Here is a 27,416-nt window from a genome sequence, read left to right as displayed (position 1 = left end):
TTATTGTAAGTATTCATTAAATGTTTGTCAAATGAGTGAATAAAGGCACTAAACCTGTAGGAAGGCAAAAGAAAGGTTGAGAGGTATTGAAGCTGCCCAGGTGGGGAATTATAATGAATCAACCAAGGATCAGAGCAAACAAATGACTGTTCTCTCAAACCACAGCCCCAGCAAGTTTGGCTGGTTAGTGTTTAGATTTCCTTGATTGGAAATCAATCTAGGTCTGTTACAGCTCTTACTGTTCTTGGCCTGACTCTCCAGAAGAGAAGTTATTTTTTTTTTATTTTAGAAAATCCTCTCTCTGGACTACCTATCAAATCTCAGGATGCCTTGTTAATAAGATAGGATATGATAGCCTGTTGTTTGGAAAGATAGTATAATAGCGGTTCTCAACCTGTGGGTTGCAACCCCTCTGGGGGTCAAACAACCCTTTCACAGGGGTTGCCTAAGACATAACAGTAGGAAAATTACATTTATGAAGTTATGAAGTAGCAACGAAAATACTTTTAATGTTGGGGGTTACCACAATATGAGGAACTGTATTAAAGGGTCGCGGCATTAGGAAGTTTGAGAACCACTGGATAAGAGGAGATATTGTAGTTGTAATATTTATGTGATTCTCTATTCTCTTAGTGTTTCCATGTGTACTTTCTCATTTTATCCATTTAATGACACTGTAAAAAGGGCAGGTATTGTTCAGTCATTTTCCATATGAGAAAACTGTATCTCAGAGAGATATTCTAAGTGGTTAAGGCCTCACGAAAGTGCTAACATAGTTGAGACAGAATTTTTAATCCTAACTTTGTGCTTTCTTTGTTTATATTGTATTGGCTGTGATAATAACTAGCATCACTTATTGAATATATATTACTAATTAATATTTATTAGAGAACCTGATTTTGAATAACTAGCATCACTTATTGAATATATATTACTAATTAATATATATTGGAGAACCTGTTTAGGTTCAAAGTTCCCCTATATATGTTCAAAATTTTGTTTCCTAAAGTTCTGGGCAAGGGATGGAGCGAATATTGCAGAGACTGTTACAGGACATAAAGGACCAGATTCTGTTCTTCTTCTGTTTCCTTTTTTAACAATTCACCTTACTTGGTTAATGTATTGGAGTTTAGTATGAGGTTTCTTGTTGTTGTTTCTTTAAATGGGATATCACTTTCACAAAAGAAAAGATTTATAAATCATTACACTACATCATGATGCTTTCCCCAAAGAAAATCCTGCAGGGTTGACTTTGAGTTTGTTTAAAAAGAAATGCAAAAATATTGTGTTTAGAGGATACTCCTTAAACTTTGGAAGGAGTAAGAAAATACTAAATTAATGTTTTTATAGTAGAGAGAAAATTTTTGGTATTTGTTATTTCTTCCAAAAATGCAAATTAGGTTCCCTCATACCTCTGGTAAGTGGTTGGCAGTTGATGAATTCAGCAAACATTTGTGGAGGAATTGCTATGTACTTGGCTTTGCAGAAAGAAAAACGAAGAGCTCATCCCAAGACTTAGTTAAACCACAGGAGACGTGTTCTCATTTGGTATATCTTGCTGATCTTTTGCAGGTGATGCCTTGGAGGACAGAAATGCCCTCTTTGAGCACCTGTGAGAGGCAGAATGGTGGTCCAAATAAACGATGGATCCCATTCAGTGTGCTAGTACTTTTTGGTTATGTTCAAATAATGTATGTTTTTCTAAAATTTTAATGTATGCGGAATGAGAACAAGAACTAGTATGTACGTACTTTGTGTTATATTTTGTAAAAGATTATTTATTTGACATGATAGTTTATGTTTATTGAACAAATACTGCTTCGTGTGAGTTATCCCATTAAATTTTTACCACAACCCTGTGATACAAATATAGTTTCTCTCCCTGTTTTAGAGCCAAGAAATTGAGACTCAGGTATATTAAGTATTTTCTCAAAGTTATTCTATTTTTAATCATTAGAAAGCTCAGATGCCTTCATTTAAATGTTTTAAATTTATTTTTAATTATAGTTGGCATGCAATATGATATTAGTTTCAGGTGTTCAACATAGTGATTCAATATTCCTATATCTTACAAAGTGATCACAATATGTCTAATAACCATTGTTACCATACATAGTTGTTATGATATTATTGACCCTATTCCCTATGCTGAACATTACATTCCCGTGACTTACTTTATAACTGGAAGGTTGTACTTCTTTTTTTTTTTTTAATCATCACCCAAGGATATTTTTCTGTTTATCTTTAGATAGCATGGGATGGAGGGAGAAAGGGAGAGGGGGTAGAGAGAGAAACATTGATGTGTGAGAGACATATAAACCGGTTGCAGGGGACCAACTGCAATTGAAGTACGTGCCCTTGACCAGAATTGAACCCGCGAGTCTTTGGTCCATGGGCTGATGCTCTAACCGCTGAGCCAAACTGGCCAGGGCTGTACTTTTTAATTTTCTTGTCTTTTTTCTAATCCTCCACCCTCTTCTCCTGTGGCAACCATCAGTTTGTTCTCTGTATGGGTTTGTTTCTGTTTTGCTTTGTTGATTTGTTTATTTTGTTTTTTAGATTTCATATGTCATATGGTATTTGTCTTTCTCTGTCAGACATTTCACTTAACATAATACTATCTAGGTCAATCCATATTGTCACACATGGTAAGATTTCATTCTTTTTTATAGCTAAGTAACAGTCTATTGTGTATATATACCACATCTTTATCCATTCATCTATGGATGGACCCCTCAGTTGTATCTGTATCTTGGCTATTGTAAACAATACTGCAATGAACGTAGGGGTGCATATATCTTGTAGAATCATTGTTTTTGTTTTCTTTGGATAAATACCCAGAAATAGAATTGCTGGGTCTACGTAGTTCTTTTTACAATTTTTTTTGAAGCATCTTCATACTGCTTTCCACAGTGGCTACACTAACAGTGCATGAGGGTTCCCTTTTCTTCACATCATTGCCAATTCTTGTCATTTGTTGTCTTTTTGATAATAACCAGGCTGACGTTTGTGAGGTGATATCTTATTGTGCTTTTGATTAGCATTTCCCTGATTAGTGATATTGAGCAGCTTTTCATGTTTCTGTTGTCCATCTGTGTATCTTCTTTGGAGAAATATCTATTTAGGTCTTCTGCCCATTTTTAAATTGGATCCTTTGTTTTTTTGATGTTGAGTTGTATGAATTCTTTACATATTTTGGATGTTAATCTTTTATCAGATATATCCATTGGAGATATCTTCTCCCATGAAATAGATTGCCTTTTCCTCTTGTTGATGGTTTCCATCACTGTGCAAAAGCTTTTTAGTTTGATGCAGTTCCATTTGTTTATTTTTGCTTTGCCCGAGGAGATACAGCCAAGAATATATTGCTAAGATCATGTCAGAGAGTTTACTGCCTATGTTTTCTTCTGGGAGTTTTATGGTTTTGTCTGTAATCCATTCCCCAAATCATTCTTGAATTAGGTGATAGGTGGGACCAGGATTTTAATCAACGTGGTGTCACCTCATGTTCTTAACCACTGTGCTATGTTACTTTTTATACCGTTTCTGCTGCCAATTTTTCTACATTTTTCAATTTTTTAATTGAAGGTGGTTTATTCTCTCCTGAGAGTACTGCGCATCAACCAAAGTAATATAAATAATATGTCTAAACATTGTAAGTACTATGTTGAAAACTCAGCTGCTAAATGAGGAAAAGGTGGAGTTTAAATGCTCAGTTGACGTGGGCAGAACAGTGGTGGGGGTGCTTCTAGCTCTAGTAAGTCAAAGAGATGTAAGTTGCACCTTATGAGGAAGGCCATTCAAATACTAATGGATCATCCTGCAGGAACATAAACACGGTATAAAAACAAATGAAGTCCTTGATTTATTTGAAGACTCTTTTTGTCTTTCTCTCAATTTATCATCACTCCACTATTAACACAACTTAAGGCGGTTAGTTCTAATTTGTGTCATTGTGGAATTTCTATGGGCGATTGATATTTTTGGTTGTGTTTGGTTGTTTTTCTCTTCTTTCTCTTTTTGGTTTTGTAAATAGTACCCCCTAAATAAGAACTTTCAGCTAATGGAGTGAGTGAGTAATTACAGCTGTCGGCTAGTAAGTGGGATTAAAGCATAACATAGTGAGCTTCCTTTCTGTCACACACGAGTACAAGTTGATAACTCTGGCATCCTTCACGCAGAACTGTGGTTGGTAAAGCTTTTGTTGGTGTGGTTTCCCTGAAGAACGTAGCAAACCCGGAGCTCCCTGTCCGAACCCTGAGGTTCTCTTTGACAGGACGAGGAGACGTGGAGAACTGCTCACCAGCGTCTTGGGGGGAAGCCGTCTGACAGCCGCCTATCTCCCTGTTGAATAAATAGCCATTTTGAATTTAAAGTAGTTGACTATCTTGTTTAGATTTTAAAGAAAAAAATATGTGTAGCATACGTTCTGCGTGCTTGTATATAGCATTTGGAAGTTAAAGTATGTGTGTGTGCTTGCAGGAGAGCTTTGTACTAAATATAGACCAGCTGACCTCAAGGTTACACACTGTACATTATTAGCCAATGTATGTGCCTGGTGTCGAGATAAACTGAGATAATCCTGCTTACAACCCCCCACCCACTCCCGTGCACTCACACACTCTGTATAATATACTCCCTTTGAACACATAAAAATGCAGTATGTATCTATTGTTTACATATCTATTGTATTCTATGCACATATTTATAGTATTTATAACAGTGTTTATTTTTACATTTGTATAGACACACCTATACCAATGATAGAAGATGGAAATCTTTTATCTCTCACCACCACCACACACTAATACTTTAGGCTTGACAATTCTAGGGTGGGGTTTTTTTGTGTTTTTTTTTTGGTGGTGGTGGTGTTTTGGGAAGACCCAGAATACTTTATTTCCTTACTCCCTAGTTCCCACACCTTGTGTTCCACTGTTTGTAAGGGAACGAATGAAGGGGCTGGTACTGATTTCCCACCAGCAGGGCAGGGGGGCAGGGAGTGCTCTGGGTCGGCACAGCTGGAGCAGAGGCTGCAGCCACGCAGGGGCGGGTGGGGCCTGGGGGCCAGGCAGGAAAAGACATGTGAGCTCCCACCATGCCTCTCGCCCGGCTCCAGCTGGAACTGAAGCTTTCACATAACTGCAGTTCATATGTGTACACATGCCTTCTTCCAGCGGGGCAGACCCTGAGCTTCTGACTCAAGCCCTGAAAGCTTAATTTAACTGGAAGGGAATAAATTGAGTTGTCATTCGAAAGGCCAGGAAGACTTCATTATGAGAAATGAACATTCCACCAAAAATGGAAACAAGCTCATTTTATACACATTTCCAGTATCTCAGGGTTGGAGAGTACTCAGAAATGCTGGTGAAAAGGTACAGCCAAGATCTTTCCAAATCTCGACACCCCCGGTTCCAGCTTCATTCCCCACTCAAAACTGCTGCTCCTACTAGAAAAATAAAGTAATTTCAAGTTATCTGCACTGGCAGAATGCATAAACAGAAACAGCTCAGAGTGTATTCCAAAATCCGCTGAGAAACTTATGAGCAGGGACCAACTCATCCCTAACACATTCTTTGGTACAAAAGGAAATACTTGTAATAATGTGGAGGAATTAATTGCTGCTAATATCAAGAACTCCTGGATTGGCTAAATGCTTTGAAAATCTCAACCCATGAAATAACACATGGTATCACCTTGGAAGCTTACCAAAAATTACAAATTATTTTAATATTAGAAAACTGGGCAGGCAGGGATCATGTTGAAATCGCTGTTCATGGGCATTCACAGTGGTTGTTAGTTAAGCAGCCTTTAGTCCTTGTATATGCTGCAAAGTACACGCTGGTTCATCCTCACAGTCATCGAGAAGTGTCACTGTCACATCTGCTGACACCCATGTCAGGCACCACCCTCTAGGGGAAGGTGTTAGCAGTGAACTCTCTAGAACCAGACAGCCAATGGAGAGCAGACATGCCCTGGTTCTTCTGTTTGCAACGCTCCCTGTCATCAGATCGGGGATGAGAAGACCTTGCTAAATCCAACTGTGGGTTGGAGAAGGATATCAGATGCAGCTTGGCAAGGGAACACACAGAATAGTTCAGAGGAGGATATAATCAAATTGTTGTGGTCGAGGCAAATATCCTCATTCCTCTGGTTTGGGACCCACATGGGAAACATTACTTGTGTTGTTGTTTCTAGTAAGTCTTAATAGCAGTGCGTTTCCTGCTAGCATTGAACAGTTGCACCTCATCTAATTGATCTGCGTGAGGGTTGTTTTCCCTCATTACAAAAAAAAAAAAAAAAAATGAACCTCTGTATTAGTACTTAGAGTTATATGCCTGCATTCCACAGGCCCCTAGATCTCAGGGGCTGCTTTGCCACTACTCAAGTATCTTGAAACTGAAGCCACGAAGGGCCTGTTGGATGTCCTGAGAGAAGCACGTTACCAGCTGGCTTCGCTGTGTGAAGGCAGGACAAGGAGAGACCGGCTCCTGCCCGACAGTTGTCAGGCTCCAGACTCGGATGGTTATGGCTAGTCCACGCCAGTTTCCACGGCTGAAGAAATCAAGGGTTTGTTTATAAGATGCTTTCTCTTGTACTGTTATTTTCTCCCAGTTCGAAAGGGAATCTGTGTTGTGAACCTGTGTTGCTCCAGACGTGAAATGCACTGCGCGGCGTGTCTTGCACTGACTTGCGTTTGGCAGTGGAACGAGGAGCGACGTTATCCTGGTATAACTGAGCTCTGCGACCACTACAAGGGCTGTGCGTCAATGACGGCCTCAAATGGCACAGTCCGTATTGTCTCCCATGGGAAAAGTAAGACACGTTAACAAGATATTAAGAAAGGAAAAATGGAAATACCTAGTTTTTCTCTTTTTATTGTGTCTCAGGATTGTCCTTACAGGAACTGGATTTAATAAGTTATTAGCCAAGCCCTGGCCGGTTTGGCTCAGCGCTTAGAGCGTCAGCTCGCGGTCCAGAGAGACCTGGGTTCGGTTCCCGCTAAGGGCATGTACCTCGGTTGCAGTTTGTCCCCAGCCCTGGTTGGTCATGTGGGTGGCAGCCACTCGATGTGTCCCTTTCACATCGATGTTTCTCTCTCTCTGTCACTTTCTCTCTCTCCCTCCCTCTCTCCCTCTCCCTCCCTCCGACTTTATCTGAACAAAAAATGGAAAAATGTCCTCGGGTGAGGATAAAAAAATAAATAAATAAGTTATTAGCCAAGCTGAGGGTAAGGAAGTCATTAGGGACAGCAGATTTTTGTGTCCCTGCCAGTGACATCTTTCTACTTCATTGCGGAGTTATTTGATACTTGCTGGCAAGTATTTGATCAATATGCTCTCAAAGAACCCGTGAAGAACCCTAAAACACTCTGGTCAGTTAGCCTCTAACTGGAGGGTAGGTCCGGTTTCGTCCTTCATTTATACAGAAAACATTTCCGGGGTCCCTGCAGGGTGCCAGGCTGTGGCCCAGGTTACCAGAGAGGTTCAAGATGAGGCAGTATTTGCATGGGGTGTGGGGAAAGGAGTCTGGGCCAGAGAACCCGCTGTTCCCAGAGCCCTCCCAACTGGTCTTGGCTTCCTCCAGCGGCCCCCCATTACTTGGGATGCTTTTAAGTTACACTTGGTGTTTATAGTTTTGTACCGATATTTGTATTCTAAATAAGAGATTTCCATGGTAAGAGTAAAGGGACCGGGTTTTCTTTCCTTTGCCACAATTGTGTCCTTCAAAGGCCACCAGTGAATTCCTAAATGCATGAACCCAGAGAATTTCCCCCCTTTCCTCCTTGATTAATACCTTACACAAACTTATCTCAAAGGTTGTGAATTAAATGAGAGATTAGCCCTGGCCGGTTTTGCTCAGTGGTTAGAGCGTCCGCTTGCGGTCCGGAGAGACCCGGGTTCGGTTCCCGCTAAGGGCATGTACCTCGGTTGCAGTTTGTCCCCGGCCCTGGTTGGTCGTGCGGGTGGCAGCCACTCGATGTGTCCCTTTCACATCGATGTTTCCCTCTCTCTCTCTTCCTCTCTCTCCCTCCCACTCTGTCTGTACAAAAAATGGAAAAATGTCCTCAGGTGAGGATAAAAAAAAAAAATGAGAGATTAATTATTCTATATCCTGTGGCTCCTGCCTCTCCCCCACTCAGCCACTCTCTCAACCCCTTAATTCTTTGTAAGGTCAAGACTGGGTTGAGCTTCTTTTTCCTTGTGAAGCAACAGGCTGTAAACTTTCAAGGCCTGGGCACTTGCTTATTGTGGTCACACAGGGGTGGGGAACGTCCGTCCCGAGGGCCGGATAAGGCCCGCAAAGTCAACACCAGCTAACATCACGCGCCTCACCACATTAGCCTGACCAAATATAGCAGCCTTTTTTTTTTTTTAATCCAAAATGTGTTTATTGGGATGGTTCCCCACTCATCTTGATCCGAGGTGTGTTTAGTTAACAGCCTCATTTTTAAGCTGATCATTTTGTGTGGCCCACAAATGTTACAAACATCCAAATGGCTCTTGGCAGGAAAGAGGTTCCCCACCCCTGCCTCCGTGCAGGGGCTCCTGTTAGTGGCGTGAGGAGAAGGGGTTGAAGCCTGCCCTTCCCTTTGTTTCTTTTGTTATGACTGGTTGTGAAGGGTAGAGTGGGGTGAAAACCAGGGCAAGAGCCCATGGAGCCCTTGACTTGATAACCTTGGCTTTCGGGAGACATAGGTGTGGTTTCCATGACCCTCCTGGAAGACCTAATACAAACCGCTGCCCAAATCAAACCCCACTGTAACCTTTAAAGCAAACCTTGCCTTCTGCTGAAAGAGAGAAGCTGCCACTCTCCACCACTTCCCAGAGCCTAGCCTCTCCTGGTTCTCTGGCATGTCAGCACATGCTTTCTGCTTTTTCCATTGCCCTCCTCCCAGCCCAGCCACAGGGGCCTCACCTCTCACCGGGTGGGTGTGTGACCCTGGAGCCCAGGCAGCCTTGCACATAAATCTTCCTGGTCCACTGCAGTTCATCTGTCAGCAGCTGCCCCGCTTCTCCACTGGATGTGCTGCTCCCACACTCCCCTCAGACCGTCCCGAAGCCTCTTCTGTCTCTGGTCTTCATCTGTCAAGCCCAGGCTCCGCTCCGCTGAGTGATTTCATGAAGCCCAAACCAACAGCAACCACATCACAACTGGGGCCCATTGCCTTCAGGACTGATGTCCTTTGTGTCAGCAAGACCTACTTCAGAGCAGTGGATAGTACCCCAGAGGCAGGTCGGAATAGGGAACTAAACAAGCCTAGAATGTCTCATTGGCTTGAACCAGATATAAGCAATATTCATAGGTTATCTGCCCTTTTCTAGAATGGGAAGCAGGTTTTTCCAGTATGGCAAATAATAGTAAATCGTATGGGGACCAAACACAGTAATGAATACTTTCAAGTCTCTTCTGGATGCAAGGCACTATGCTAAATAAAAATGCCCAGTGCAGTGGTCCTGAGTATGCATTTGATCTAATCTGTTTACTAGCTGAGTGACCTTGGGCAAGTCAGTCTATCAGAACCATCTCCAAAAATAGCATGTAGCAATTACCAAGGGTTATGCAGATTAAAAGCCGTCGTGTAAAGTTGCACTTTCAAAGTGCCCGACACAAGAGTCAGCAGTCAATAAATTGGTTCATTGGGGGGGAAGTTGAATCCTTAAATGAGGAAAGATCAACAGTGTGAATAGGGGTCTAAGTGGCACAGGTGGCGAGTCCTCGGCAGTTTTTGCAAAGAAGGGTCTAACAAGCTTTCAAAGAGGTCAAAGCTGAGCAGGTGCTGGGAAGAATGAGTGGAACTTAACTGATTTGATCTGGGAGGGTTCCTTTTTTCTGTAACTGGGCGGAGCTTGTAGCAGAAAGAGAATAGAGTAGGGATGAGAAGAAATTGTCTCTCTGTTTTCTGCATTTATCTGTGTGAGTTTGGGCACACCCCTGAGCCTTGATTTTCTGATGGTAAAAAAAGCAGGGGTGGGGGATACCTTCTCTGCCCAGCCCTCAGGGTTATTGGAAGGCACAGAGACAGGTCCTGTGAAATGCTTTAAAATGGTAAAATGTTACATAAGAGGAAAGTCATTATTGGACCCTTAAGATTAGGAAGAGAGGATCCCAAAAGACTCCCTAGCAACCTGGGACTGTCGGCATGTGGCCGGTGGGACAGTGCTCTGGAAGAAGCACTGACAGCCTGGGAAGGTCATAGCCCACTGCGGGCACATCCATCCTGACGCCTCTCCAGTTGCCAAAATATGTTCTTGGGATCTCCACGCAGAGGACCTGGGTGAATACGTCAGCGCCGCCAGACAATAGCAACAGCTGCAATAACAACAGTAGTAAAACAACAGCCACTACCATTTATTGGGCACTTACCGTCTGTTAGACACTCTGCTACACACTGTACAAACCTTTTATCTCTTATTTCTCAAGCAACATCATAAAGCAACTATTTCCAGTTTAGAGGTAATTAAGTTGAGGTTTAGAGAAAAAATTTGCCTGGTTCTCTTTAGCTAGTAAATGATAGAGCTGGATTTAACTCAGATTTATTTGACTCCAAAGCTTAAGCCCCCTTTTGCCATTTTGCTGTTCATCTAAGAAAAAAATGTTTCCCCCACCCCCACCCAAGACTCTGTACCAGGTTTCCCCTGGAGGATGAAGCATGAGGATGAGTTAAATGAATAAAATGGTTAATGTTCAGCCCTAGGCCAGTGGCTCAATTGGAGCATCGTCCCGTACACCAAAAAGGTTTCGGGTTCAATTCCTCACCCAGGCGCGTACCTAGATTTCAGGTTTCATACTCTCTGGGCTCCTGTGGGAGGCCACCGATTGATGTTTCCCTCTCCCTCTCTCCCCCTTCCTCCCTCTCTAAAAATTAATAAACATATCCTTAGGTTAGGACTTTTTTTTTTGTTAATGTTAAGGTATGCCCTGAACATTACTTATAGCTCTATTATTGGAAAATTTAGACACACCCTACCGCCCCCCCAACACACACATACACACACACACACACACACACACACACACACTATTTCCCTATTAGCCTCACAGGCACTTTCTAGTCCAGAGCTTGGGTATAACAATAAATAATCTTTTCGTTTATGCTGTGCTTTATATGTTCATTGTTTCTTTTGATCATCACAATTAGTCCTTGAAAAAAGGGGTATTATTCCTGTTTTACTCAGGAGGAAACTGAAGTTAAAGAGCAGTGAAAGAACTTGCCCAAATCCCCAGCTAGTAATTGGGAGAGCTGTTTGAAATCGTACAACTATTACTATAAAAATAATAGCAAGGGTGGAGCATCTCTTACAGCTCACGTGCAGCGTGCAACATGAAACAATGAGAATGTTTTCTCCTTGAACTTGGGAATGCCATGGTGTGATGTTCAGAGATGTTAAATATTTGTGCTTATTTATACTTAAAATTATTTCTCTGTCACATATGTGTAAATAACCAAATCCTAGAACTTGCTGGAAAGCGAAAGGTTTATTCTTGAGTAATACAGATGGAATTGAAGGACAGGGGGTCAGCTATTAAATTCTTATCCCGGCACAAAGGTTTTTTGAATGTCAAATGTTAAACTCTTCTGCATTCAATAGGAATTTTGCTCTGAATCTTGGGTCCCCTAGGGTACCTTTCCTGTCTGTGCCTGTCAGCTTCATTGTTAGGTATTTTAAATAAAGCCTTCCCTAACATTCAGAACTCCGTCCGGCCCTTCCTTTTAGGGAGGAGACATAAATAAAGTGTGTACTATGCCTTTGCATTTGTGTTTTCTTATACCTTTTTCTAACTGTGTGCCCACCCCACCCCCAGTCTTCAGAAGTATAAAGCGAAGGTAAAAAGAGCTTTAGAAAAAGGGCTCTGGGGAAGTATGCAAATGGCAGGACTGTCTGTGGGAAAATTACGGGAAGTGGAATTTCAGCAAGAAAGAAATTCATTGATGTTGTGATGAAACGTTGTCACTGGAGATGATGACAAATTAGAATCCGTTCCCATGGGGACCGGTGCAGTACCTACTGATCATTTGACCCATGGCTGGATGTTGGCTAGCCGAAGAATTGACCCAAAAGATGACAAGATGGTTTTAGTCCTGTGGTCTCATCAGCATTCAGGAACCCCTTAGGGGATGAAGGGGAGAGGATAAAGAAGGATAAAAGATGAAAGCTGAGCTGTGGAAAGAAAAATGTTTTTAATTACACTGAGGAGGATTGTGGGTCCACCTGTAGCTTTTGGTTGAGGACGTCCTTTGTTTTCTTCTGTCTGCAGGGATCATGGCAGGGTCCAGACCCAGACTCTGCCTGGTCTCTCGGAACGGTCCGCGATGGTAGCCGGTCCTCTCCAGTTTAAGGGCTGCAGTCAGGATTTAATCTCTCTGTGGGCTATCTTGACTCTAATAGAGTCTGTTACGCTTGCCGAGCAGCCTGGATTTGGTTGACACGCTCAAAGAGATTGCTTTCAGAGGGAGAGAAAACTCCCTGCCGTGGAGCGTAAGTTGAGGTTTCCATAGTGAGTCACTATCACGTGCCTTGTCTGAAGGGCACAGGGAGGTCATCTCAGGCAGTAGGGTCAGGGAGGCCAGCCCTCCCCCTGGAGGCAGGAGACCCCTAAGCTCCATATGCCTCGGTTTCTTCACTCGTGAATGGGAGTTACAATTTCATCTTGACACTGATGGTAGATAAATTAATTCGGAGGACAGTATTAATTCTGAAATTCACTTACTGAAGGAACAGAGCAATACATCCACTCTGTCTAGTTTACAAACAAACGAACACACACCCTGGAGTAATTACCACAGTTTACGTTAATTTGATGTAACTTGTACCCCAGTAAATCAGGTAATAGCAGGTAGGCATTGTTTTTGGAGAAGACATTTTTTCATATTGGTGGTAGAATTTAGCAGTTCTAAACGTCCTTAGCATCTTGATTTTCATAGGAATTACAAAGAATTCTAAATGAAATGTTAATTTTAAAAATGGAATCCTTATAAAGTAATAAGACTGCATGTGGTTTATGGTATTGCTCCAGGAATTTCAGAGCGTTTGCTAAGTGGGTTTGGACAGACATGGGTGAAGGGCTGTCAGCCTGTGGATTACAAAGTGTTGCATCAAGGTCGAAAGATCAGGCTCTGAAGTTGGAACACTTCTGGGTTTGGGTCCCAGCTCCACTACTTCCCAGCATTGTGACCTTGAGCAAGTTACTTAACTTTAAGTGTCTGCTACTGGAAAGTGGAGATGTGTCCCTCCTAGGGTTCTCTGAAGGATTCATTGGAACATGCATGGACAGTGATTAGAATAGCACCCCACACAGAGTTAGCACTCAGCAAATGTTAGCAATTACTATGTTTTCGTAAATACGGCAAGATGGGGTGTCACAACATGACAGCTGAGGAGTCTGTGACAGGCACGAATCCAAGTGGGGAGAGCTTGCGCGTGAGACCTTTTGTTCACTGTCACGTGCGTCTGGGTTCTGCACGCACTGTATAGCTTCCCCTGATGAGGAATGAAGCTTGTGGCCCACCCTAACCAGGAGGCCAAAGGCAGACATTCTTGGAGCTCTGTGCCTTGGCTGATTATGTCTACAGAAGTTCCATTCCACACAGTCTGTGATCTGCCATATATTTTATTTCAAGCCACCTTTGTAGCCTTTTTTTTTTTAATCCTTACCTGAGGCTATTTTTCCATTTACCTTCAGAGACAGTGGGTTGGAGAGAGAGAAATGTTGATATGAGAGAGACACATCAATTGGCTGCCTCTCACACGACCCCAACCAGGGTCAGGACTGAATCGCAACTGAGGTATGTGCCCTTGACCAGAATTGAACCCAGGACTCTTTGGTCCACGGGCTAATGCTCTAACCACTGAGCCAAACCAGCCAGGACTGCAGCTTCTTTTAAGTTTGATTTCTCTGGGGCACAATAGCTAAGCAGATGAACACACAGGCTTCATAGACCAGACAGTTCTGAGTTTGAATAAGACAGTGGGTTCTTTCACTTATTTTGCAATTTTGGGCCACAAAATAATCTCATTGTTATAAAATGATAATCCTTACATTGTAAGGTCCTTGTGTCTGCTACATAGTAAGTACCACTATACAGTAGCTGTTACAATTTTCTGAAGAACCCTGAAACCTCTTTACAGCGAGTTTGTAACACAGGCTCTAATCTCGATGGTGCTGATGGTCTGAGCAGCTTTGTCCAGTGTAGCTTCAGTGTTTATCTTAGGATGGATTCTGCCTAGCCTGGGTGTGCCAGGTACTTGTTGCTGCAAAACAAACTGCCCCAAATTTAGTAGCATAAACAACTGTATCTTTATGTCTATGGGTTTTTTGGGTGAGGAATTTGGGCCAGGTTCGTGTCTGCTCCGTGATGTCTGGGGCTTCCTCAGGGAAGACCGAGGGCTGGAATTATCTGGAGGCTTCTTGACTCACGTCTGGAGCCTGGGCTGGATGACTCAAGGTCTTGCTGCGAGGGAGCTGCCAACCAGGCACTTAACTGTGGTGTCCGTGTATCTTGGACCTCTTCACAGCATGGTAGCTGAGAGCATTCCAAGAGGCACGGGCGGAAGCGTGGGGCCCTTTGTGACCTAGTCTCAGAAGTCGTAGTGTCACTTTCTCCACACTCTGCTGGGAGAAGCCACCAGAAGCCCACCCAGATTCAAGCAGTGGGGGCAGAAGGGACGGGACCTAAGACCCACTTCTCAACGGGGAGGCGTGTTCAGCCAATTTTTATAAAATTGTTGAGATTATGGCTCCTATCTAGGGACATGTTAGGGCTTGTGAATGACTGTGTTTTAATAGAATTTTACTCACAAACACTGAAATTTGAATTTCAAATAGTTAAGTATCACAAAATGCCTTTTTTACAAAAAGACATTTGAAAATGGAACAGTCATTCTTGGCTGCTATAAAAACAGGCTGTGAGCCAGATTAGAATATCATGATTAGCTGGCTCTGAACTTTTTTTTGTTTTTAATTAGAACTTTCCATATGTGTAGAAGAAACATATGGGTATCTCTCAAGTGTTTATGTATGTTTCTGTGTATGTGAGAGAAAGAAATGATTGCAAATATCATTTTCCCTTTTGAAATGAATTTGTGGAGATATTTGGAATTTCATTCCCCAGGTACGCCTTATCTTTATCCTGTTACTGAACATTTGTTATAGGGCAATGATAGACTACATGTACTCTTGATAATTGTAGGTGGGAAAAGTCATGATATTTAGTTTATTTCAGAACCTAAAGAGAAAAGATAAAACTTGGTCTTGGTGTTCCCAGAAATACATATTGTTGTATATTTTTAAAATAAGCACTCCATGTTTTTAAAGAGGTTATTGATCCTTAGATCAAAAGATAAGGCTGATGGCCTTAGGGATCAAATTTCTTTTTGGCCTTTATTAACTTATTAAATATTTTTTGTGTACCTATAATACCAGGCAGTGTGCTAGGTGCTGAAGATAAAAAGATGAACAAAAATTTATAATGGTACTTGCCCTTACGGGTCATACCGCCTAGTGGGTTAACCAGATGTGTATGTAATATGTGTTAAGAGCGGAGAATGCAGGGCACTTTGAGAATATACATTAGGTTTTAAGCTGGAACTCTACCCTGTCTCCTCAGCCACCCACTGAATGTGAGGGGCTAGGAAATAGGGGTTGCTAAGTGGTGCAAACTGCTGCTTAAAGAAACATGTCCGCACATCTGGCAGTGAGTGAGTAGTCCTATATATGTATTTGGGTTACATTTTCAAGAACTGGAGGCATGTGCGATACCTCCTTCACATTACCTTGAGAAAGGAAAATCAACAAAGTAGGAATTTGTAACTATTGAAACTTACTAGATTTTTTTCTTCCATAAGGTACCCATTTGGAGGGTGGAGAACTACCCTGGAAGAACGTTTTTGGACTGATTGAATTGCAAATTGGGATAACTGTCTATGATTTTTCTCTATGTTAGGTTTTCTCAAATGGGGCAGTATTGACATTTTGGGTTTTATACTTGGTCATGGAGCTGTCCTGTGTGTCGTAGAATGTTAGGTGCATTCTGGCTTCCACCCACAATGGTGGTAGCACCCTACCAAATCTCAACAACCAAAATTGTCCCCAAACTTTGCCAGTTGTCCTCTAGCGGGGTAAAATTAGCAGTGGTCTCTATTAAAATGGGAAATTACACTGTTTCTCTACATTTTATTGCAAAGACCCCAGCAAGAAAAATGTACATTTCCCTTTAATAGTAAGAACTCTAGCTCAGGGAATAGAATTGCAGGTGGACTTGTTAATTTTTGAGACACAAAATTTGTCCTTTGAAAATGCTGAAATGGATTTGGACAGCCCATTATCAAATTAAATATTATGCTCATGAATACTCTCGTTAAGTCCAGAAATTTGTCTAAACTTTATAGTTTGTGCAATATTTAGCAAGGCTGAGAGCCTCAGTTATTTAATTGAAATAGAATTTTCCAAATATTATTAGAATGAAATCAAATTTTAAAATTGTCTTGAAAAATAAGAAATGAAGATATTTTGAGTTGGCTCAATGTTCATAGCCTGAAAGCTATTGGATTGTGTGAGATGCATGACCCAAAGGAGATGATTAGTTCTCCACTAGTGTGCTGATAATGAATAGCTCTACAAAACCAATTAGCTATAATTCTATCAGTCATTTCATTTGGGTAACATTCTGTTTAAGGGGGAAAAAACAACAACACTGTTTTCCTTGGAGATCTGTAATTAAGCTGTGATATTTGATGGGAACAATGGAGGAAAAAGCAATGTGCTTATCCATTTGCTTTTGTTATTCCCACATGAAAGTAAATTATGATGAAGTGTTCTGTTCACAGCAGTTAAGAAAGACATCTGTCCATTTTAAAGGTATAACAGACCAAATGAGTGTATTTCTAATTATACATTTTATTTTATGTGATGTCTGCATTGTACAACCCCAGGGATTCGCCCTTCGCGTGGAAGACGGTGATATTGCCCCTGAAGTTGTGCAGGATGAGACACTAAATGTCACTTTTTTTTCCTTTATGTATTTTTCCCCTGGAAAACATCTATGTGAATCCAGAGTAATGAGTAGTGGGGGGGTTTCCTTCCAATCATTATTGTTGCTTTATAACTCCCAACGCCCACTGTCACACTGACAGTCATATCAGTACACTTTGTTTCTCATTATCTAGCAAGGCATTTTACGGATTGGTACTGTTCTGTTTGAATTTGAGCGCATGAAAAAAGTTCGTAATGTATTATCTTCTATTTTAAGACAGAAGACGGTATTTGATTGTTATCTGAGTATCCTTCTGTGACTTCTGGGCATTTTGCAATTTTTAATCTCAAATTACACAGTGGAATAAGACTTGGATGTGTGTTGTTTGACCTGAACTTTAATTCATGTTGTTTGTAACATGGATTAGCTTATTAGAAAAAGTGCAGTGAGTTATTGTCTTGGGTTTTTGATTTATTTTGCTCACTGTCGTCCTACAGCTAGCCAAAAAAATCCGAGAGAAGTTCAACCGTTACTTGGATGTGGTCAACCGGAACAAGCAAGTTGTCGAAGCATCCTATACAGCTCACCTGACCTCTCCCCTCACGGCCATTCAAGACTGCTGCACTATTCCACCTTCCATGATGGAGTAAGACCTGAATACTTTTTGTTGTTGTTTAAACCAGGAATTGAATTGCTTTCCATCCATATGCAAAATACCTGGGTTTGCTTACTGCAAAGTGTATAGTATTCCTATCTTAAATAAGTCCTTTATTCTCACATAGATAAGTAATTTTTAAAGAAGTGTGGTGCAATATTCTACATCCAGGGAATTCCTGGACTCTCCTGTTTACCTTTTGTCACACCGGAATTCAGGTTCAGAAGTATCAAATATTGTTTGAGTACAGAGTTGACTAAGTCTAGAAAATTGCAAACATTTGTCATGTGTCAACTAGTAAGTGATGAATAAGGTCGTCTCGCTGACTCTGGTAATTTGCCTAATTTAAGGGAGTGCTTTTCATCTTTGATTAAGAGCAGCTAAAAGTCCCACTTCTTCTTTTAGTGTAGATCCCACCATTAAAACTACCAAGGGAGATGTGGCTTTAGATAATACTATAACAGAATTGGTATCTGGATGATTGAGGATATTTTTATTTATTTGGCTAGTGATGTTTATATCTGGGAGAGTGTAGGGTCATGTGATGCTGGAAATTGTTTGTAGTGGAAAGAGCACTTATCTAGAAGAAGTACAAAGAACTTAATTTTCTTTATTTTTATTTTTTGTTAACCCTTGCCCAGGGATATTTTTCCATTGATCTTTAGATAGAGGGGAGGGAGGGTGGGGGGGAGGAAGAGAAAGAGACACATAGATTGGTTGCCTCACACATGACCCCTACTGGGGCTGGGGATCAAACCTGCAGCCCAAGTTCATGCCCTTGACTGGGAATCGAACCCTCGACCCTTAGGTCCTCAGGCTGACACTCCAACTGCTGAGCCAAACCAGCCAGGGCAAAAACTTAATTTTTTATTTGATTTGGCCTTAATTAGTTGTGATCTTAATCGAGTTACTTAATGTTTATTTTTATGTTCAGTTTTCTATCAGTGGATAACAATCTTTATTATACCAATTTCCTGGGCTACTTAGAATGAGTAAAAGGTGTTAACATACTTCAAAAATTATGAGTGTAAATGTTACCATAATTACTTCTTTTTTCACTCAATAAATGCCCTGGAGGTTATGCAAAGGATGGATGCAACATAGTTTTTTAGTGGCTAAATGATGCTTTGCCTCCACAAGTAAGTTCTTACTTGTTAGAGTTCCTTGGTGGCCTACACTGGTAGCAGGGCATCCCTAAGATATTTTATTTCCTCTCCTATGTGATACTGTCATGAGCCTTCTCTCTGGCATACCCTGGCTGTGGCCCAATGCTGCTTACATCCGTGGTTCCCTAAATCAAATGGACAGTTTGGAATGAGACTGTCTGCATGTGAATCCCACATAATACTGAGATGGTCTTGGATATTTCATGCCCTTGAACCACCCTGCCTTCATCTCGAGAATGGGAGCAATAAAGAATACTTCAGGACTTCCGGTCAGGATGGCGGCGTAGGTAAACGCAGTATCACGTCCTCCCACAACCACATCAAAGTTACAACTAAACTACAGAACAACCATCATTCAAAACCGCCGAAATCAAGCTGAATGGAAGTCCTACAACTACAGAATTAAAGCAGCAGCCACAACAAGACCAGTAGAAGGGGCGGAGGTGGACGGGCTGGTCCCACACCCACGTGTGGCAGATAAAAATCAGGAGGACACCTCGGTGGGGAAGGTCCTCCCTGAGCACTGAGGGGTCCCCGTCCCACACCAGGTGCCCCGCTCAGGGTTCCAGTGCCAGGAAGAGAAGTCCCCATAACTTCTGGCTGGAAAAACCAGCAGGAACTGAGGCTCAGGGAGAATGACTCGACTGGAGCCCCAGGCAGCTCCTTAAAGGGCCCGCGCACAGACTTCTTGGACTCTCTCCCTCTAAGCTTGGAGGGGAGGCAGCTCGAGGGGCACCGGAGACATACAGGGAAGAACTGAGCTGTTTGGCATTGGAGCGAGGGCTTGAGAGGGGACTCTCTCCAGGACAAACGTGCTGTCAGAGGCCTTTGTTCCTTTGGTGAGCCCTTCCCTGGGGAAGCAGACAGTCGCCATACCTGGGACTCCAGCAACCTGGTTGACACTGGTAGCCCGGCCCTGGTAATTCCCTGAGGACCTACCCCCCCCCCCCAACTTTCAGGCCCACCCAAGCTGTTGCCACTTGCTTAACCATAGGATTGGCCTGTCTTGGATCCTGCTTCAGGTTTTCCTAAATTCTTTCAAACAAGCAGCATCTGGTCTCAGCTAGCCCCATACCACTTGTTAAGTAATACACAGAAACAAACACAGGGAGGCAGCCAAAATGAGGAGACAAAGAAACAGGTCCCAAATGAAAGAACAGAACAAAACCCCAAGAAAAGAACTAAGCAAAATGGAGATAAGCAACCTAACAGATGCTGAGTTCAAAATACTGCTTATAAGGATGCTCAATGAACTTAGTGAGGGTCTCAAGAGCATAAAAAAGGACCAGTCAGAAATGATGGATACACAGTCAAAAATGGAGGCATTAACTGAAAAAAGAATAATTTACACAGATTCAATAGTAGAGTACGTAAATCCAAGAAGCAAACCATTGATTTGGAATATAAGGAAGCAAAAACACCCAATCAGAACAGCAAAAAGAAAAAAAAAATCCAAAAATATGAGAATAGTGTAAGGAGCCTCTGGGACAACTTCAAGCGTGCCAACATTCGCATCTTGGGGGTGCCAGAAGGAGAAGAGAGAGAATAAGAAATCAAAAACCTATTTGAAACAATAATGGCAGAAAACTTTCCTAACTTGGTGAAGGAAACAGACATACAAGTCCAGGAAGCACAGAGAGTCCCAAACAAGATGAACCCCAAGAGGCCCACACCAAGACACATCATCATCAAAATGCAAAAGGTTCAAGACAAAGAGAGAATCTTAAAAGCAGCAAGAGAAAAGCAGTTAGTTACCTACAAGGGAGTTCCCATAAGGCTGTCAGTTGATTTCTCAAAAGAAACTTTGCAGGCCAGAAGGGAGTGGCAAGAAATATTCAGAGTGATGAAAAGCAAGAACCTATAACCAAGATTACTCTATCCTGCAAAGCTGTCATTTAGAATGGATGGCCATATAAAGACTTTCCCAGACAAGAAAAAGTTAAAGGAGTTCATCACCACCAAACCGTTATTATATGAAATGATGAAGAGTCTTTTTGAAGAAAAAGATAAAATATATGAACAAACATAATGGCAATGAATACATATCTATCGACAATGGAATCTACAAACAAAATGAACAGGCAGAACTGAAACATTCTCATAGATACAGAGAACATTTTGTTGGTTGCCAGATGGCAGGGGGGTTGGGGAATGGGTGAAAAAGGTGAGGGGATTAAGAAGTACAAATTCATTGCTAGACTGACAAACCTCAAAGGGAAAGGGGTTGGAGGGTGGGAAGAAATAAACCAAACAGCTTATATGCATAACCAATGGACACAGACAATAGTGTGGGAAAAGGCGGGAGGGAGGTGGGAGTGGGGAGGAGGGAGTCAATAGGGAAAAATGAGGAACATCTGTAATACATTCAACAATAAAGATTTAAAAAATCAAAAAATTAAAGAAAAAAAAAGAATACTTCACAGGGTGTCATAAACATTCAGTGACGTCAATGTGAAAATACTTTGTAAGCACTAATGTTCTGAACAAAAACTTGTCATGCTATTTATATACTCCTGTAGTATAATGAACATTTTATTTTTTGCTTATTAAGTTTAATCAAAGGAGATACCCGCTTTTATCATGGGCATCAGTAACGTAATGTTTGTGACATACGTTATCTCTTATCTAAAATAAATTTAGGGTCCGTTGGGTTTTGAACTAAAGAAAAAATTATTTTCAGGACTTAAAGGAAAGATAATGTAGTAAGGGAGGAGCCCTTAAAACTAGAATTATGCTTAAACAGTGATTCTCAACCAGGAGTGATTTTTTTTTCCCCCTTCCCACCCCCTCAAGGGACAGTACTCGGCAATGTCTAGAAACATTCAGTTGTCATAGTTGGAAGGTGGGGACGATTGCTACGGGCATCTACTGAGTGGAAACCAGGGGTGTTGTTCACATCCTATAATGCACAAGATAGCCCCCCAAAACAAAGAATTAATCTGGCACAAAATGTCAGCGGTGCAGAGGTTGAAAAACCCTGCCTTGATTATTAGAGAGATCTTCATGATTTCCTAAGTGGACCTATTGCTGCAGATTAAGGAAAAAGCTTAAATTGTCTACTGGTGAATCTAGCCCATCTGTCTCATTCCCATTGCTTGCCCACCAGGTGAATTTCTGTTAATGTTTCAAGCAGTAACTCAACAATTTGCCTCTCTATAGCTTCCTATGACAATACTCTGGTTTCTCTTATTTCCCTTTGCCCCTAGAAGAATCCATTGCCTCCCCTTTTGTTCTCATGGAAGGCATCATGCACCTCTGTTATATGTAGAACTTCTGCGTCAGGGTTGTTGGTGGTGAGTCTGCCTCCCCTGCTGTTCCGGGCAGGGGGTACACCTCACCCATTTTTACCCCACCCAGCACCTGGCAGTTCATTGGGTTTAATTACTATTTGTTGGAATCTAAATTAATGTGAATGCAGGGATGAGGAACGGGATGTCCACTCTCAAGAAATTTAAAAATTATTGGGCGGGGGGCAAATACTGAGCATAATTTGTAGTTAAGGCAAATGTGACACAGCAGAGAGGTGCTATAGTTCCTGGAAGCACAGAAGTACACAAGGTGAATGGCATCCCGAGAGACTATAAACTAGAAGCGAGCATCTTATTTGATCTGGTCATTTGGAGGAATATCACAAGAAAGTCATTGTAGCCCTGGCCGGTTTGGCTCAGCGGTTAGAGCGTTGGCCTGCGGTCCTGAGAGACCCGGGTTCGGGTACCGCAAAAGGCACGTACCTCGGTTGCAGTTTGTCCCCGGCCCTGGTCGGTTGTGCGGGTGGCAGCCACTCGATGTGTTCCTTTCACATCGATGTTTCTCTCTCTCTGTTCCTCTCTCTCCCTCCCACTCTACCTGAACAAAAAATGGAAAAATGTCCTCGGGTGAGGATAAAAAAAAAAAAAAAAAAAGTGAGATGATAAAATGCAGCCATGCTGTAGAAGAGTATTTGCTGACCTGTGAAAATGGCCATACACACATACAGGCACACACACAGACACACACACAGGCACACATTAAAAGTTTGGGAGGAGTTACACCAAAATGTTTTGGGGTAAAGACTGATTTCCATTCTGACTATACTGAAGTAAGGGTGGGGGTCTGAGATGACCTTCCAGATATTTGGCAAAACCCAGTGGTCCACCTTTTAGTGAATATAGTAACACATAAAAGTAGTTTCTGCTCTCCAGGAATTTCTCATTTAGTTCAACTGAACATCCAAGAGGCCTTAATTGTTCTACAAGGATAGCTGAGGAGGCAAGTCAGCTTGCGAGGCTGTTCCTCATTCAGGCTCAGACTCTGCAGGGCTGTGACAATCTTCTCTCCTCTCTAGTAGTTCACAGAACTGAGAACTGCCACTTGGGGTGAATCTTGTAAAACCAGGGCCATTCCGACTCTAAAGCTGAATAATCTGAGGATGTACAGATGAGCAAAAGACTGGTCCCCTCCGGTGGAATGTTAACAAGATACCCGATAAAACGTGTTTGCAGCAGGAGTGGCAGCTACGCTTTGCCTTAACCGAGTCTTCTTGACTGCGCATTGAGCTCACTTTCTAGGGACGTGTGCGTAGGAATTTGTGGATTGACCTCGGTCAGAGTTGATGCTTTTCTAGCCATTGGCTAAGCAATAACACTTTCTAAAATTACGATACTCTCTTACCTTTTTAATGAAGATTCAGAAGTGGAAAGTTAATAGGAAGTGAACCAGGGTTAAGAATGCTTAGCCGCCTTTGTTCTAAAACAGTTTTATCTGCACTTCGTAGCTGTGTTGGGGTACTGAACACACTTTCAGTCCTCTCTTTCCTGTATTCTAACCGCCCCTCCCCTCCCTGCCCCAAGCTGTCTACATTTTGAATCTTAAGGAGTTCTTGTTGGAGTTAAGTGCAAAAAGGAAGACTCACAGTTTTGGCAAGCAATTTAAGGACATGGCTAAAAATACATTTTTTAAAAATGCCAGGCAAATTTGGTGCTGAGTCATACCTCCTTCACTCATAGTTGACCTTGGGAAGTCACTTCATTCTGAGTTTCAGTTTCCTTATTGAGATAGTACCTACTTTACAGGGAGGGTTACCTTCTTACCAGTAAGATGAAAAGAATGATAGTTATAACTTTTAAATTTGATAATTAAGTATTTCAATAGTATCCTGCTTTTTTTCTCTTATGGCAATACCATAAATTTCTTTTTAAAAATAAATATACCTAAATTAAAAAGTGAATTACTTCAAATAAAAATATTAACTGCATGTGACCAAACTTTGAAGGTGATAGATAGGGTAATGACTGAAGTTGATAAAAACTGGACTCAAGAATGTTGCTGAAGCCCTTCAAACATTTGATCACGTGAATGTATAGTAATACAGCCATTGCAATCAATATAAGCAGCTGGACTTGAGATACAGGATCTTCACTCTTAGGTCTGGATCTTGTCCGTTTTTCTATACGTGCTTCATAAACATGTTTTAATGCCCAGCACTGGCCCAGTGGCACTCTAGGTACTTGTCACTGGCATTTTTAGTGCCTGTGGCCTGTTGACCTTGCTTCTTCTTCAGGTGTATTGAAGATAAGCTAATACTGGGGAAAATTTTTCACTTTTTGTTTTAGGCCTAGAATTTCATTTTTAATGATTTCTAATCAGTGTTTGGTTTTTCTCTCTAAGGCTTAGTAATGCATATTTTTACAAAATAAATTCCCACCCTGGCCGGGTAACTCAATTGGAGCATCATCTCCTACACAAAATTGTGGGTTCAGTTGCCAAAGTGCATACCTAGGTTTCGGGTTTGATCCCCAGTTGCGGTGCATATGGGAGGCAACTGATCGATCAGTGTTTCTCCCCTCTCCCCTCTCCCTAAAGTCAACAGGCATATCCCCGGGTGAGGATATAAGTAAGAAAATGAATAAATCCCCAGTGCTGAGGAGAACCCTTAAAGCACTCTATCATAGAGCATTCTGCAGATTACACCCTCAAGGTGTACCATGATGACAACAGAGAGAACCTGCAAAGCAGCAGAAAATCTGATTTTTCAGATGATTTTGATACTTTCCTTCTTAAATCAGTCAAGTCTCAAAATTCTTATGCAGGAGCCGTAGAAGTGAATTATTTTGTACAGGACCCGGCATAATGATTAGGCGCTCCATCATTATTTATTGAAGGAATGATCTGAAGAATTACCATTCTCAAATATGGAAAAAAAAAATAGGTAGGTTAAGGCTTAACCTAGAACAAACTCATTTTCTACTATAGCACTTAAAATAACATAATTTTGAAAAAATGTTCATGTCTTGGTGTAATTTGATTGACAGTGCCCTTTTGTTGTTTTGGGTAAGTGATGAGGGTTCATGAGATCCTGGGTGCTCATGTACAGACACATGCGCATAATTACACTCATGGGCTGTATCCAGCCTGTATGTGTGTTTATTTTGACACCACGAGATGTTTTAAAGGTTTTTAAATGTGTAAGGTTTAAGATCTGTGGCCAAACTTTAAACTTCGTAAGGTTACACATGTTAAAAATCCAAATTTCTCTCCTCTCAAGTCAGATGATTTGGCATTCCCACTGGGCACTGCCTTCTGTGAGGAGCAGCGCCCCTTCAAAGACAGGGCGTACATTCACCCATTCACCACAGTTTCCACAGGTCCATTTGCATTTTACGCAACCCATTCCCCAGTCTCGCGTCACCTGCTCGGCCCACACTACTGCATATGAGTTTGCAACTCATCATCTGAAAAGACTACGTAATGTTAATAAATTTGATTTAGGAAAATGTCTTGTCCATGTGCATTTCCTTCTAGTGCAATTTAAGCATGCATTCTCATTCTCTCAAATTTAAAAAATATAGCTCCTTTATGCATAACACTAGGAATATCTGCCCCAGAAACCTGGCTTGCCATCGGCTTGGGGCTCTGCTGTGTGCTTCCAAAGCTACTGTTTAGTCAGCAGGCCCTGCCGATCCTTGGCTTTTACATAAACCGATTAATAATTTTGTCCGCCACATCACTTAGTCCATTCCTTTTCCCCTTTCCCCAATCTCTTCTATAGATGTTCCTGCCCATGGCATTCTTATTTTTTATTTTTGATGCCATTATTTAAGAAGAAGGGAACAATGGAGAGGGTAAACTACTGGGAAGATGAACTTAGATTTTCTTTCTTGTGTCTCCAAGTGGATTTAGTGATGTTAAACTCAGTTAATGCTTGTTCATTGGTTGATCGTGGTACAAATTGGCATTAAGGCACCTGGACTAGATTTGAGATGATGAAGTGACTCTGATGGAGCTGGAGGAAGTAAGCATCTTGTTCCCAAGGCTCTCTGAAGCCACCCGCCTGGAAGTAGCTCCATAGAAACTGCCCGTCCTCACCAGGGGAGACTGGAAAAGCTTCCGTGATTCCAAAACACAAAGAAACTTTGGAACAGTTGTGAAATTGGATTCCTGCTATCTTACAAGTTGCTTTTTCAGTGGGGGCATCCACTGAGATTGATAGTCACTGGGAAAGCAGGTAGGACTCATCTGATTTTCAGAGAAGCCAAATTTAATGCATCCCCAGCTGGTGACCATTAGAACTATGTGATTCAGGAGTCAGGTCTTACCAGTCAACATTTTGGGGGTATTGTGCTATAGGCAAAGCAACTAGCATGGGTTCTGGTGAAGAACATAGGCTCCTGGTTACAATTCCCATGAGTATCCATTATTATAACCCTCTGTATTACTCAGGGTTCTCCAAAGAAACAAAACCAAAAGGGTGAGAGAAAAATTTATCTTAGCGAATTGGCTTATATGATTGTGGAGATGTAAGTCCAAAATCTGCAGGGTAACACAGCAAGCTAGAGACTCAAGAAAGGGTTACAATTTCAATCTGATGGCGGAATTCCTTGCTTAGGGGAGGTCACTCTTTGTCCTGTTTGGTCTTGCAACTAATTGGATGAGGCCCACCCATAAGTCCACTGATTTAAATGTTGGTCTCATCCCCCCAAATCCTTCACAGAAATATCCAAGAGTAGTGTTTGACCAAATATCTGGATACCATGGCCCAATCAAAATGACACATCAAAGTAACCATCACACTCCCCTCTCAAAGAGAGGACAGAAAATTGGGCTGGGAAACTTGCCATTGAAATTGAATTTTTATTTACTTTATGCTGGAGTATGCTAGGCTCTTACTCCTGGGAGCTTTCAAAGCTGGAGACATCTGCTCCTTGATTTCAAACTATATTACAAAGCTATAGTAACTAAAACAGTATGGTATTGGGGGGGGGGGACAAGCAACAAACCAGAGACATATATCAATAGAGCAGAATAGAGATCCCAGAAAAAACTCACATTTACCACAAAGGAGCTATGAATATACAATGGGGAAGGAGGTCTCTTAAACAAATGGTGTTGGGGAAACTGGACCACTATTTTACATCATACACAGAAAAACAACTTAAATTGGATTAAATGCTTGAATGTAACATCTGCAACCATAAGACTCCCAGAAGAAAACTTTAGGCAGTAAGCTACTTGACATCAGTCTTGGCCAGGATTTTCTGGATCTGACTCCAAAAGCAAAAATAAACAAGTGGGACTACTTTAAACTGAAAAGCTTCTGTACAGCAAAGTAAATCATCATCAAAATAAAAAAGCAACCTACTGAATG

The 27,416-nt window shown here is 41.7% G+C and overlaps 1 protein-coding gene across 1 annotated transcript in view; it reads left to right on the top strand.

The window, feature by feature from the left end:
* Nucleotides 1-27,416, top strand: part of CACHD1 (cache domain containing 1) — a 216,680-nt gene that overhangs the window by 101,457 nt on the left and 87,807 nt on the right. The window contains exon 3 of the mRNA XM_036257370.1: nt 17,470-17,618. Within this exon, the coding sequence (XP_036113263.1) occupies nt 17,470-17,618 (149 nt within the window). The remainder of the gene's footprint in view (nt 1-17,469; nt 17,619-27,416) is intronic.

This window comes from Molossus molossus, unplaced genomic scaffold (assembly GCF_014108415.1).
Source record: "Molossus molossus isolate mMolMol1 unplaced genomic scaffold, mMolMol1.p scaffold_m16_p_12, whole genome shotgun sequence".
Lineage (NCBI taxonomy): Eukaryota > Metazoa > Chordata > Mammalia > Chiroptera > Molossidae > Molossus > Molossus molossus.
Note: the sequence above shows the minus strand (reverse complement) of the source record. Positions and strands in the feature narration are given on the sequence as shown.